The 13,978-nt window shown below is 36.1% G+C and overlaps 1 protein-coding gene across 1 annotated transcript; it reads left to right on the forward strand.

The window, feature by feature from the left end:
- Window positions 1–3,776: 3,776 nt before the first annotated feature.
- On the forward strand, window positions 3,777–13,044 carry NTS (neurotensin). The gene is made up of 3 exons (XM_009702853.1): window positions 3,777–3,830; window positions 10,045–10,269; window positions 12,305–13,044. The coding sequence occupies exons 1-3, from the start codon at window positions 3,783–3,785 to the stop codon at window positions 12,449–12,451; spliced, it is 420 nt and encodes a 139-aa protein (XP_009701155.1). The 5' UTR covers window positions 3,777–3,782; the 3' UTR covers window positions 12,452–13,044.
- Window positions 13,045–13,978: the final 934 nt, after the last annotated feature.

The raw sequence follows: 13,978 nt of genomic DNA on the forward strand, positions 1-13,978 counted from the left end.
CTGATAGCGGGCTCTGGCCAGCATGATTTTTTATATCGCTCCCATAACTTTCTCCCTTCATGTAAACCGTTCCTCCTGTCGGCGTGCGTAGCTGGCCAGTTCGTGTAGGCTAGTCGTTGGAAATAAATCGGTGTAGACCGTCTGCTTGATGAGGCTGCCTCATCTGTGATTTATTGAATAGCGTGTCTTTCCAAACTATCATAGAAATTATCATTTCTGCAACTTACATGAATAGCTGCCATCATCCAAATCAACGTTAATATACATGCACTTTAGACACTTTTTTAGTGACAAAAGTATGATTTTAGTTTTCTGGGGAGAAAATTGCTAGCAAGTGGTCTGAAATTATGACATTAAATGCTGAATCAGATGCAGATCACACAATAGGAAGATTAATGTAAGTGCATTTCTACTCCAAGAGCAATTACTTTGAAAACCTAAAAAAAAAGAGGGTCATATATTAAAATGCATTACCTGCTCCTTTGGAAAATGACACAGCTAAGTGTGTGTCATTTATGCTCGAAGTTTATGACCAAAAGTAGGTATGGTGGCAGTTAAACAGGTGTACCCACACAGACATGAAGCAAAATAGGCTTCAAAATCCAATCTTAACTAACTTGCAACTTACTTTTATTTTTAACTCTGCAAAATTTAAAGCGTAAATTTACAAGTAGCCTCATTTTTCAGTTCAGTATTCAGGAGGATTCAGAATTCCTAATTCTCACTTAGAAGAAAGTTTCCAATTTGTATCCCCCTGCAGAAGAAAAATGTAACACACATAATATCTGCATTTTATCACAGTTTAAACATAATCGTTCTATATACTATAAAGAACTGGTGATCTTAGTGACAAATCTTAATATTTATTATTTTCTCCCCATATATTTGAAGCTTTTTAAACAAATACTTGACTAGTATTTTCAGTGAGGCTGTTTCAAATTCAACTGTTTGTAGAGCCTGAATAAAAACCCACTAAAGTAAAAAATTTCAGTGGAAATTAAAATAAGCTCATAAAAAAACCCAGAAACAAAATTGTGTGCATAATTTACATGATGGTTTATTTGCTTTAAATTTCAAAATTATATTTAAATGAGAGATGCCATGGAGAAGCTTGTGTGGAGGGGCTGAGTCAGTTTTAACTAATATGGACAGTTATGTCATAAAGAAAAAGGTCATTCATTTTAATTTTTGTTTGAAAATGTTTGCCCTCAGGGGAAAGCGTGTAGAATGTAACTGTTCCTGTAGAATGTGAATATATGAACAGAAGCTACGTTTCTTGTCAATAAGAAGTGAATCAAGAGGACATTGAACTGTGTGAATTTCCCTGTGATTTGAATAATAGTGTGTAACCAGACGTTTTATACATTGCTCTCTGAGAGTCTGCTTTTTTTATACTTTTATTCCTCATCTGTCTCTTGCTCTCCTGAACCACCTGGACGTGTTCCCTTCTCCTCCTCCAAGCCTTGCTTTATTCTTCACGTGAGGAATCTTGACCAACCTCCTAAATAACATCCTCCAGACTTCTTTTCTCAATCAACATGTTTCTTAATGCCTACCTATCTTCCACGTCTGCAGCTGTCTTCCAACCTCGATAGTGTGGAAGCTATCTTCCATCCTCTATAGAATATAAAAACCAGGTGCTAACCGGACACAGGTCCTTTCATTGTCCTCAGCTGGTATGACCCAGGACACCACAAATTATGATGCTGTCATATGTGTGCTGCTCACCCATTCAGAGGAGCTGCTGCTATCATTCATAGAAATTCAGCTGAGGTGATCTTGTGCTGCCAGCAGAACTTTGGCTAATGGTAAAGCGGTTAAGAGATGGGTAACGCCGACAACCAGTAGTGCTGAAAGGGCTGAAAGACATTAGGTTGGAGATCGGTTGCTTGTGACTTGCTATACTACTGATTTACGAACCAGTCTTACTTAATATTTTCAATAACAACTTCAGTGCAAAAAGTAAGAATGAATGACTGTAGTGTGCTGGTAATGCAAAGGTGAACAGGAGCATCACTGCAGAGGAAGATCGGCATAACAGAGGAAAGATTTTGATGACCTGAATAACAGAAATGAGAAGCAGTGCAACAGTACAAAAATGCAATAGCTTAGGAAATAATAGAAGTTCCTATTACAAGCTCCTTTTAACAGAAGCACAGCTGTTGGAAATGTCTGAGGAGACAACAGACTTGGTTGTATTATCTGACTTCATTTTTTTATGATGCTAAACTTTTTCAGCCATGAAAGACAAACAAACCAAAAAGTGTGTAAGAGAGCTACTTCCTGTAGCTAACGGTGAGCATTAAGGTAGTTAAGTACCGAGGCTTCTGATCCAAACTGCACTATGCTGAGCTGTCTTGAGATCACATCAGGCACAGAGGTGGGCCACTGATGAGCTGGGGAATACAAGGCTATTACAAGAGAGGAGAATAGATGAGAGCCTGATAGCTCCGGGCATAGCCTTTCAGTGAAGTATTTATGGGGTTTCCAGGGAAATGGTTTATGTCCAGAAGGCACAGTGATCTTGCATTTGTTTGCTAACCACCGTGTAAGCACACCCTAAAAATCTAAGCTGGGAAGGGCTGTGATTGCTCCTCGAAAATACATGAGTTGGGTAAATATTACAAATAGAAAGGTATCATTTATAGTGAAGGAAGTTATATACAAACCATTAACGAATCTGTAATTAGAAATAAATTAGGCTTGAAATTAGGTGAATAACCATTGATAGTTTGGAAGAATTCACCAAAGAAGAAAGACAGTGGTGGTGGTGGTGAGTTCTTGTTATTAAGATCGAACAGCATTGATCATTTTAACGGAAGTAAGATACGACTTAAAAGAATATGGAATAGATTTTGGTTTAGTTCAATATTAAATACAAGTCAGCATATTGTTGGGCTTTGGACTGCGGGTATTGCAGGAGAGCTAAAAGCCATGTGGAACTCTGTTTTGCCTGAAGACTTAACTGAGATTTATATATATGTCGTCTTTGAGCTGTGATTGCTGCTACCTTTTCAAGGCACCAGATCTTCCTTGTGATTCTGTGCAGCACAAAGCAGAAAAGTTTCTGGCTGTTTTCTCTTTCTGCAGCCATTTTTATCCTATTCACCACATCACAGGTGTTACAAGTCTGCTGAGCTATCAAAGATTGATTAAATTATTAAAGAAAATCCTAAGACTTTCAGTCAGAATACTTTCTTTTGGTATATACATGGTCAAGAGCTTGTATTGCAAACTGGTCAAGCTCAATTCCCTCATATCAGTAAAAATAGTCTTAATTTAACCAAGAATAATCAAGACTAAATCTTGTCAGGTAATCATAACTGCCTTTCACATAAATACTTAGCTGCTACTTAAATATTCTTTGAAAATAAATATCCAAAATCTTCTTCCAAAGTAAGCAGAGGTGACAAATAGTGATTATGAAAATCATACTGATTTTGAATGAAGAATATTGCAGCAGTTTTGTTTACTGAAAAGGCTGCAGGTTAGTGGACCTGTCTACCAGTGAACTGAGATTAATGAATCGTTTCATTCACTTCAATAAGCCTGACCATGCTTTGGAAAGGTAGTGAGTATCCATTTTAACATAATGTTGCTGTTACCTGAAGACTCCTCACAGTCCCTCTAGATCACTTTGCTGTGTTTTTATCTAAATTGTTTGTTTGTTTTTCAAAATTCATTGATATATCTAAATTCTGTATGCTGAATTGAAATGTCCATGATTTATGATGAAATATTAAACATATGTTTCTTGTTTATTCCCAGATTCAGAAGAGGAAATGAAGGCATTAGAAGCAGATTTATTGACCAATATGTACACATCAAAGGTAATTATTTTTCCTCTTTTAGCTGACGGGTAGGGAGCCAATGAATTCTCATTACAAGCTCAGAAGTCTTTGCACAAAGTAATAACCTATGGTCTAGACTCAAAAGTTCAGTGCTAGACATTACTTTGGTGCAAGATTTTCTCCAGTTCAAAGGGAATTTAAAGGTGTTGATGTGACACACTAAAAGTGCTCTTCACTTGTAACACTGGTACTTTCATTAAACTGTCAAAACTGTTATGTGCAGAGATGTAAATTTATATGAGGAAATGTGTTTCCAATAGGATTATGCCTGACGAAAGCTAAATTAACCTTGAGTCAAATCTGTAAGTGCTATTTTTATGCAGGACTTCTCCTACATGCGTATAAAATTAAGCCAGTCATAAAAGCAAAAACTATTAATATATATACTGATTTTGGTTTAGGAATTTAATAATAGAACAGGAATGTGGGGACATGACTGTGAAAATAGTAATCTGATAAATGATATTTCCTTGTCAAGTTGCCCGACTGTGAGCGATGTACATGTTATTTAATACAAATAAACAAAAATTCAGTTCCAATTTCATATTGACAAGGTGAAGCAGCAAGTGTTGCAGATGTGTATTGAACAGGCTGATAGACAGACACTTTCTCAGCACTCTTATTTGAATGATCTAAGAAATATATATATCTAATATTTCGTCAGCAACATATTAAAAAACAAACCATGAAACAAGTGCCATGGGCTTATGATTGAATGTTTTAATTCTTTGTTGTAATGAAGTTCAAGTGGTGCTTAAATTCAATGGGAAATAAAATGAAAATTTCCCCAAAAAAAGAATTTCATAAGCCAATGACTAGTTGATGGTTAAGGACAAAACCTGCCTGGAATACTTCTGTATTTACTGTATTTGCTTATATGTGATCTTTTTCACAGGATCCTTTGAATAGACTAGAATAAGAAATGAGGCCAGAAAACATTGTTTTGATCTGGTCTGGCAGTTCTTAGGTTCCCATGTTCTTTACTGGCGTGGTAATTAACCTTAGATGCAAAATAAACCTGTTTGCCACTCGCTTCTGTAAGGTACAGAAAGATTTAATAGGTATTCTTTTCCTGAGACAAATTTCAATGCAGGAGGCTGACAAAAATAGTTCTTTCTCTGTGTGGCAAAGCATCGTATGCCCTGGGAGGAAACCCTGCAGCTATTGGTATTTTTGCTACTGCCATTAGTGGAACTGTGAACGTAACTTCCACTTTGATCCTTTCCTCCCTTGCAGCACAGAGCACAATCTCAGGTAACTAAAAATGCACAAATACAGTGCAGCAGTTGATAATGTAATAGTGTTTGCCATGATACTCTTATATGCTGTTTTACATCATGTAGTTTGCTATTCGATTTCCTTATGGTATATACCATAAGTCAAGTGACACCTGAAGTTGACAGAAGCAGTAGATACACTGTGGAGATAATGCCTTAATTCTACATTATTCTGCCTTAAATCACAATCTAAAATTCATTAGTTCAATATAAATTGTCTCTCGACATCAAAGTAAGGTGTGGAGGAACCACTAAAAAGTGTGCATAAGTGCTTCTACAAGAGACATACCAGTATTCCAGTATTACTGAAATGACAAATTCTTTTTTTTGTTGTTGTTGTCCTCAGCTAGCTTTTAACCCTCATTAGAACAAAAGTGTGGTTCTGGTGTGAGAGACAAATTTGAGGATGGTATGTGTAGTAGATGTCTTGTATTGTGCCTGAGATCTTGTTCCAGTTGAGGGCGGTTACTGTTAAATTGCATTAACCGTCTTTCACACTAGCTTGGTAATAAGCAGCAAGGAAAATACAGACAATTTAAATAGCATTAAGATGGGGAAAAAAAAGAATAGAAAAAGGAAAAAAATTGTCTATGAAAGCTCAGATCTAAAAATGCAGAAAAGTGGATTATCACTTGTGGTTCTAGTATTTGACAGAAAAAATCTTCCTGAGTAGGCATTTGAGAAGTATAATATCAAGGCTACAGCTGGGGTTAAGCACACACCTTTTGCAACATTAGGTAGTCTATCCAATGTTATGGAAAGAGTTACCGTATGCTTTTGACTTCACAGACTGCTGTCCAGTGTCTACTGGCCCTTTTCAAACTGCTCTTTGAAGTCATTTATGTACTGAATCACTCTCCATCTTTAAAGAAGTATGTCCATGCTTGTTATAATCTGTCTTCAACATTTAGTACAGTTTATCACCCTTCCCTGCTGTTACATCTTGAAGAAGATAAGGGGATCAAGTAAGACCCTAAAATGCTTGATCTGTCTTTCCTCTAAAATAAAATCCAAAGAGCCATTTGGAAGATCTGGTAAGGCAACACAACCTGAAGTGTTACAGATATGCGGACAGTTATCTGCTGTCTCTCTTTTGTATCAGGTAGCTCTATTCCCAGCTTCCTAAATGCTTGCCTGACACCACCAAGTGCATGAAGAATGCCCTGAACTCAAACAAGATTGAGATGATAGTAATTAAAGAAAAAAAAAAAAAAGTGTTTCCTTGAAGCATATATCCTCACTAGAATATACTCCACATTTGGGATCCCCACTGATATTAATTTTCTGAAGTCTTGGACCCTGTGAGCTTCTTGCTGTTCTAGGGTGCCTGTTGCTGACTGTATGTGCCCAGGCAGTTTAACCTCCTTGTCAGAGGCAGACAAGGCTGCAGCTGCCTAGGAATTACTGACTTCCTGACTCAGTCAGCACATTAAAATTCATTGCATGTACAAGCATTAGTATACACCATGGAAGAACTTCCACTGTAACAGAACTCAATACCATATCTGCTTAAAGGCAGAGAGTATTTTTATTATTTCTCTGGTTACATTCTGAACAAAATTCAACTACTGTTCCAAAAAGGAACCATAGAGATCCTGCATTACCTTGGGTTTTACTTGGTTATGAATTTTTCATCTGCTTTCACTAGATAAGAATGTAAAAAGCAGAGAATTGAACTTGCTTTTTTAAAAAAAAAACCACCCACATTTGGAAAGTATGCATTGTAACATAAGAAGTGCCTTATCAGGGTTATCATTCAACCAGAAATGGAAAGAAAAAGATATAACTTGGGGTTGTCTGTAATCTTTCATAGGACAAACCTGTTGTCAAAGAAGGAAATATTCTCAAGCTCATTTCAGTTTCTTAGATGATTTAAAATTCTCTTTCAAGATATATGGAGTGTGGGAAACTATATATCTGTGTCTTATTTCAGAAGCATGTTCAACAATGGAAATGCATAGATCATGTCATGAATGAGTGCATTCATTTAGCATTAATAACGTTTAAATTCTGATTCATACTGCAGTCTCTTTTGTCCTTCAGATCACTCCCAGATATTTTCAAGTTAATCTTAAAAAAAATTAATTCCATCTTTGCAGATACGGGGTCCTTCATCTCTTGTGTAGGTGTTTTCCAAAACATGTCTTGAGAAACTGTAGTTGATATTGCTTAGACCTGTGTGGAAAATACCTCACACATTGGAAATGTACCTGAACATTTGAGTTATGGTCATCTTAAGCTATGTTTTCACATGTTGCTGTAGGGTAACTGCCTCAGAGATTTTCCATAATCTGTAAAACAAAGCTGTCTGATTGTAATGCTTGCTGTAATAGTGGACTAGAAAAGTTAATACGACTGCTCTGTTCAGTGACTAGACATGACCTGGAGAGCTCCATGTTCACTTAAAAAAAAAAAAATCACTCTTGACTGAAGTTCTTAATGCTTTATAGTCTCATTCAGTGAGCTGGCAGCCATGTAAGTCAGAAGCAGGTGTACCTAAGTAAAAATATTTTGAGGTGATATATGTGTGGTATTAATGGGAATTAGATTCCTTTAACAAAGAAAGTATGTTTGCAGACCGCACTGCAAAATTTTTTTCCCCTAACCTCGTGAGTAGCAGCTAAGACCAATCTAACCTAATGAAGTCTGCTATTTAAGTATTTTACTAATATACAGAGGAAAGTTCCTTTAAACATAGACATGCATCAGGCTAATGTAAAGTAGTAACTTTAGATCAAAAAGATTCAATAAATTATGCAAGAAGGCATAAAAAATTTCCCTATCCTTTCCTCTTCTTTTCTGTTCCCATCAACTGGATTTTTAATTTTTTTTTAACTCAGAACTCTCACTTGCTCATGTAGCACTGCCCCTAGATTTTATTCTTCATTGCAATTTAGCTATTGTAGTGCTAGCTCACATTTCTTTCATATACCCAGGAGAGAGAAGTGCACTGGAAAAACCTCCTCATTTGTCATGGAGAGCTCCATATTTTTATATTTCACAAATACTTTAAAAGAGACTGAAGAAGATTTTTAAATTGCAGTGGACACTTGCTCTTTTTGCTAGTTTAACTTCTATTAATAAAATTAGACATTCTGTAAAGAGCTTAATTTTTGTTTTGAATCTGTCACATCTTTTCAAATAATTCAACAGACTAATTAGGACACCTAGATGAGACAACGGATGAGCTCAAAGTAAACAATGCAGAACCAATTTCAAGCTTTGGAATAAGATTTGAGATTTGTTTTTTTCCTTAGCCTCAAAACAAAATACTCTTCTTTCTTTTTTTTTTTTTTTTTTTTCCTGCCTGACCACTGTCAGGAATCTGAGAACACATAGTGGTTTTGTTAAAGGGCTAAATTATTCTCATTTTGAAAGGCATGCGTAGATCAGGTATATATTGGAGACTGATTATGGCCAAAAGGGAATTTTTTGTAACTAATGTTAATAGTGATGCCCGCTTTTCTTGTTTCTTCCTCACTCCTCTCCATTTTCTTTCTTTTCCCTCACAAAATAGTAACATGTGGTGAATCTTGCATACAATGCACCTTTGTTAGGAAGGTGCTTTAAAGAAACAACAGATTATGTGATTACCTAATCTTCAGCTAAGTAAGCGCTGCGTCCACACTCTTAATTAATGCTGTCTGTGTAATAAAGCAATGGCTGTGTTAATGTAATACGTATATTTAACTTTGTACCTCCAGGAAAAGAAGCAACTACATTTCAGTTCGTAGATAAAGTGTAATCCTAATGTGTACAGTAAGGAAACCCTTGCCAGTAATAAATAGGAATTTGCTATTTGGGTTTGGATTGGAGATTGCTACATCACCAGTTCTAGTTTAAGGAAACTAATTTCTATGCTTACCACTAAAAGGAATATAATTTGAAAGAAATAATTAATAGTGGGAGAACCAAGAAAGTGACAAGGACATGAAAAGCAGTGAATGAGTTAAGAATTAGGTTTTTCACTTACTTTTTTCTGTTTATAATCAAAACTAAAGAAGACTACTGCCACAACTGCTTGGAAAGAACATTACCAGTAGAAAAGTAAAAATTATTTTTCTCAACATTTTTTACGGTTAATTTAAAGTAACTTTTGGAAGTTAAATAGCTCCTAAATAACGCAAGGTACCGGAGCAAGCAAGATTTGAGACAAACCGTGGTAAATTTCTGTCTTTCTGTAACATCTCTGAACAGGTCCATTATGGACCACCTAGATACAGTTGGTCTGAGTTTTTCAGTCCAGTTACCAAATAAGGAATATATTGTTTGCACAAGCCTGTTTCATATTTGCTCCATCTTGATCTAAGCCCATAGACCTTCGATTCACATCTCCCAGGCTTATGACTCTCCAGCATCCAAAACTCCTGGGGCTTAGAGATTCCATAACTTCAGACTCACCCTAATCAGACAGCTTGTCCTGAAGCAGGGACTCCGTTCCTTTTCTCAGGGAATTTTGAAATGACTGGTATTTGTTCTGAACTGGGGAGGAGCATCTAGTTAACCACAGGCATCCACCTTGGATTCCAGTACCAGGGAATTTATCCAGTGGATTTGACTCATTGTCCTGATTTACACCTGTGAATTTATATTGTACCAATTTTCATCTGTGTTTTTGTTTGCACCTGTGCAGAATGACTATGAAATGCTACCAGTCTGGTTTTGTAGCAGTTTAGTTTTTCATTGTGTATATCTACCTGGGGGGTAAGGCTGTAGGGAAGGAGACTTGGTGTGTTTAATAAATAAGTTGCCCTGATTTCAGCACTCTCTAATTATTGTCTAAAAGTTGAGCAGATGAAAAGTACTGTACTTCAAACACACAAACTTGTTCCTACCAAAATGTTTGAATGTCACACATTACTAAAAAACAAAACAAAAAATGCAACATGTTAAATAGTGGGTATTTGCATTTTCAGATTAACAGAGCAAAACTTCCTTACTGGAAAATGACCCTGCTAAATGTCTGCAATCTTGTCAACAACATAAACAACCAAGTGGGGGAAACAGTAGAGGTAGATGAAGAGGATCTTGTTTCAGGAAGACAGTTTCCTGCTGCTCTGGATGGCTTCAGCTTGGAAGCAATGCTGACAGTATATCAACTCCAAAAAGTTTGCCACAGCAGAGCCTTTCAGCATTGGGAGGTAAAACAGTCACAAATGCATGTTTCAACTGCTGTTAAACTCTCAGACTGTTTGTAGTGATGTTTTAAAATCCATATTCTTGTGACCCCGTCACATTGTCTGAGCTTTTCTTCCCTGTTTTATGTTCTCTAATACCTCTAATATGCCAGTTACTGAAAGAGTTGTGAATTAATGTTTCTGATGAGCGAGTGTCTGTTTTTTGTAACAAACCATGGATAAATGAGAACTATTCTTCACTTACGTAGTTTCTCTACTCTTTGTAGCCATTCCAAGGAACCAAACAAACACACGAAAGTGAACTCGATGCAGAACACAAAATTAATATCTGCTTAACAGACATGAAGTTACTGCAGATTTATTGAGACATAACTAAATGTAGGCAGAGTTTCTGAAAACCCTTTTAAGGCCCTAAGGCAAAATGGATTCAAAATGCGTGGACACATGCCCATGTGTACATCTAATTTTACCAAGTGTTTTGGGCTTCTTATCATTGCTAGGAAACCGGTAGCAAGAAAACTCTTGGTTTTCGCTTTCCCACACCTAAAGAGGACCTGGAAGTTGACATTGTGATTGTATGAGGATTGCTGCTCTTAAATAACGATTGTTTATAGTCCATTTGTGGTATTTATCTTAGTGCAATGATCACACAGAGGCACATTGGGCACAATCCACTTGTGGTGTTATATGTTACGCTAAAAGCTGCTTTGAATAGCGAAAAAAATATCTCAATGTCACCATCCACTTTCCAGTAAACACAATTTTTTCAGCTATCGCAGCTTCATGGACAGTCTGGCTGAATCTTGATCCTCTTTTGTTTGCTGAATCACAGCTCTGTATTTGCAGGCTTATTCATAATCCTTCATATTAGCTGGGATGGTCCGTACAAAAGACTGCAACATCTTTGAGAACCAGAGTTTTCTGAGGACTCTCTTCATCAGTAAATTTATTGCTGAATTACCATAGAACTGACTATATGTAATAGTCCATATGACTTGATCACAGTTTCTTACTTGGCAGTTGCATCACCTCTTGCGGTGGTTGGGAATTATCACTCCTAACAGCACTGCATGTGAAAGTGAAAAAATTTTATTTCTCTCTCAGTTTAGGAACACGCTTATGCAGTGCAGAGGTTTGTAAGACACAATAAAAGAAGAAGGGATAGAGCCAGAGGGAGATGGATTGAAAAAGGCTTGAAATAAACAATTTATGTAATGAAAGAAGTTCTTGTGATCTTATTCATCCAGGATTGACTCCAAAGTCTGTTGAAACCATGAGAGTCTTTCCATTCATTTCAATAGAATTTAGATGAACACTCATTTATTAAGTGAGTAACAGAGTTTGATTGCTTAGGGAAATACTGAGGTAAGTATAAAAATGTTTTCAGTTTAATGCCTTTCAGGCAGACAGTAGGACTGTACTTGACCGTGGAAGAACATGGTGAGAGAACGGATGAAATCTTAACAGATAAAGCAGGAGTGAATCTGAGCAAAACACTTTAAAATCTCCAAGTAAAACTCAAAGCACAGTTATATAAGAAATTTTGATTGACGAAATTTTGATTGACAAAATTTTGGCTTTCTTTTACTTTATTTCATTTCTTATTTGTTTATTACACATTTTGAATTTTTAGTTGTAGGAAGTTGAAGATAAAAATATTGCTCAAAAGCTGAAACCAGCAAGCAGTGGGTGTTCTGGGAGGTGTTTAGCCTAAATGAGTGATTACAGAGTGTCAATCATTAGGAAGTTTTAAGTCAATTTGAGTTTTAGTCAAGGAGGACATACCAGCTTTTCTCTCTAGTCAAAACCAATGATCTCATTTGTTTCAGTGAAATGTAAATATGACCTCCACAGGATTCAGCTCATCAGTTCATCTTTAGCCTGATCTTAGTTTTGTGTCTTGAGTTTTGGGCTTTTTTTTTTCTTCCCCACCCCCCCGACAGATGTTAAAACAAAGTTTTATAAAACTTCCTAGGAACTTATAATCTTCATTACCAAAAAAACCTGATAACATTGTATCTCTTCTTGCATTCTCCAGTTACTTCAGCAAGATGCTTTTGATCTAGAGAACTCAAGCCAAGACAAGGAAATAATGAAAAGAAAAAATCCCTATATTCTGAAGAGGCAGCTACATGTGAACAAAGCTAGAAGACCATACATACTCAAGAGAAGTTCATATTACTGATGCAGCAGAAGAAAACAATGTATATTTAGTTTATAGGTAACTGTGCGTTATGGTTATCTTATTTAAATCTAAAATTATACTTGTGTGAAAATATACTATGGAAAATCATCAAGATGATAACATAACTGTGTCTTTTTTGCAATTGCTGTTTCTTGATTGTGATTTTTTCCTACTTGAGATTAATTGGACCAATGCATTTGCAAATAAACCTAGTTTCTAAGCATGATGTATTGTACAAAACTCAGATTTCAACATATTTCCAACAATATTGTAGTCTTTTCCTATTTTATAAAGCACACTGACATACACCAAGTAAATTGATATTGTCCATAAACCCTACTGAGAATCTTACAATTTCTTAATACAACACCTCAAACATACATATCCTTGCAAATTTTTGTATACTACACTAGTCAGAACTGCCACAATATTTTATATATGGGCCAGTTTAATTTATTAGGGAGTAGGTATAAGGAAGGAAGGAAATAATATCAGCTAACTATAAATGGCAATTTAAAAAATCATGTTTTAAATAGACTGCTTGTAAAAGAATTTTAAGTTCCTGACTCCTAAGTTGCCAGTGAAGAGTCATAATTTAAGAAAACAATACATAAATGAGACTTTAACAAATTATGCTAGTGAGAACAAACTGAGATGTGCTTCAGAGTCTTGTGTGTCACCAAATAAATAAGGAAAACAGTTTATTAAATCAGTGAAAGAATTTACAGTGTTTACCTAATCTATAAATGCTCAGGAAGAAAAAGACAAAAAATAAAAGCTGATTCATTCTCCTGCAATGTCACTGTTAAAACACTAATTGAGTTATATGAGAAACTTGGGAGAAATATGTGAAAGAGGAATTAAAATTAGAACATCCTAAACTTACAATTAAAAGGCATTTCCTTTCCCTCCCTCTACAAATTTGGAATAACAACAGGCCATTTCAGAAGTTAAAGACAGTCTTGGAAACTGATGGAGAGGAAAGCTCCCAGTGTGGAAAAAGTTGTTTTCAAGCCATGAGGAATCAAGTGCCACCTGAAACTTTGCACATTTCCCATCTCTGTGTCTGTGATGTGTACGTGAGCCTTGGGATCTCAATGATCCTGGGTTCCGGTTGGGAGGAAAACAGTCTGAAAGAACTGGGGGTCACAGCAACAGTCAAAATAGAGGGGTACTCTGAGACCCATGGAGTCTGGATGCTCAGACCAGGAGGCAACGAATAGGACAGATTGCTTTTGAAAACCTACCTGTTTTCTGTTTGAGGTATTTCTTCAAAGCAGTGCTGTTCCAACAAATTGCCAGAAAAAAACCACTCAATTTCAAATACTCTCACAGGTCAGATTTTCTGTCAATTATTATCAAACGTAGACAGGGATATGCATAGAACAAACATACTCGTACCAATGGTTATACCACTTTGTTACATGGCGAGGGATGGGTTTTTTACAGTACAATGTATTTTCACTACATTAAAGCTAATTATATTTCCTTTTCTTACTGCAAATGTTATTAATCAGTTTGTTTATT

The sequence above is a fragment of the Cariama cristata genome, unplaced genomic scaffold (assembly GCF_000690535.1).
Source record: "Cariama cristata isolate BGI_N322 unplaced genomic scaffold, ASM69053v1 scaffold5986, whole genome shotgun sequence".
Taxonomy (NCBI): Eukaryota; Metazoa; Chordata; class Aves; order Cariamiformes; family Cariamidae; genus Cariama; species Cariama cristata.

What these genes read in the sequence shown, in the direction of transcription:
- NTS (XM_009702853.1), top strand. Translation starts at nt 3,783, where the DNA reads ATGAAGGCATTAGAAGCAGATTTATTGACCAATATGTACACATCAAAG. An exon ending in CCAATATGTACACATCAAAG is followed by an intron (nt 3,831 to 10,044) that starts GTAATTATTTTT and finishes TTGCATTTTCAG; the next exon opens with ATTAACAGAGCAAAACTTCC. An exon ending in GAGCCTTTCAGCATTGGGAG is followed by an intron (nt 10,270 to 12,304) that starts GTAAAACAGTCA and finishes TGCATTCTCCAG; the next exon opens with TTACTTCAGCAAGATGCTTT.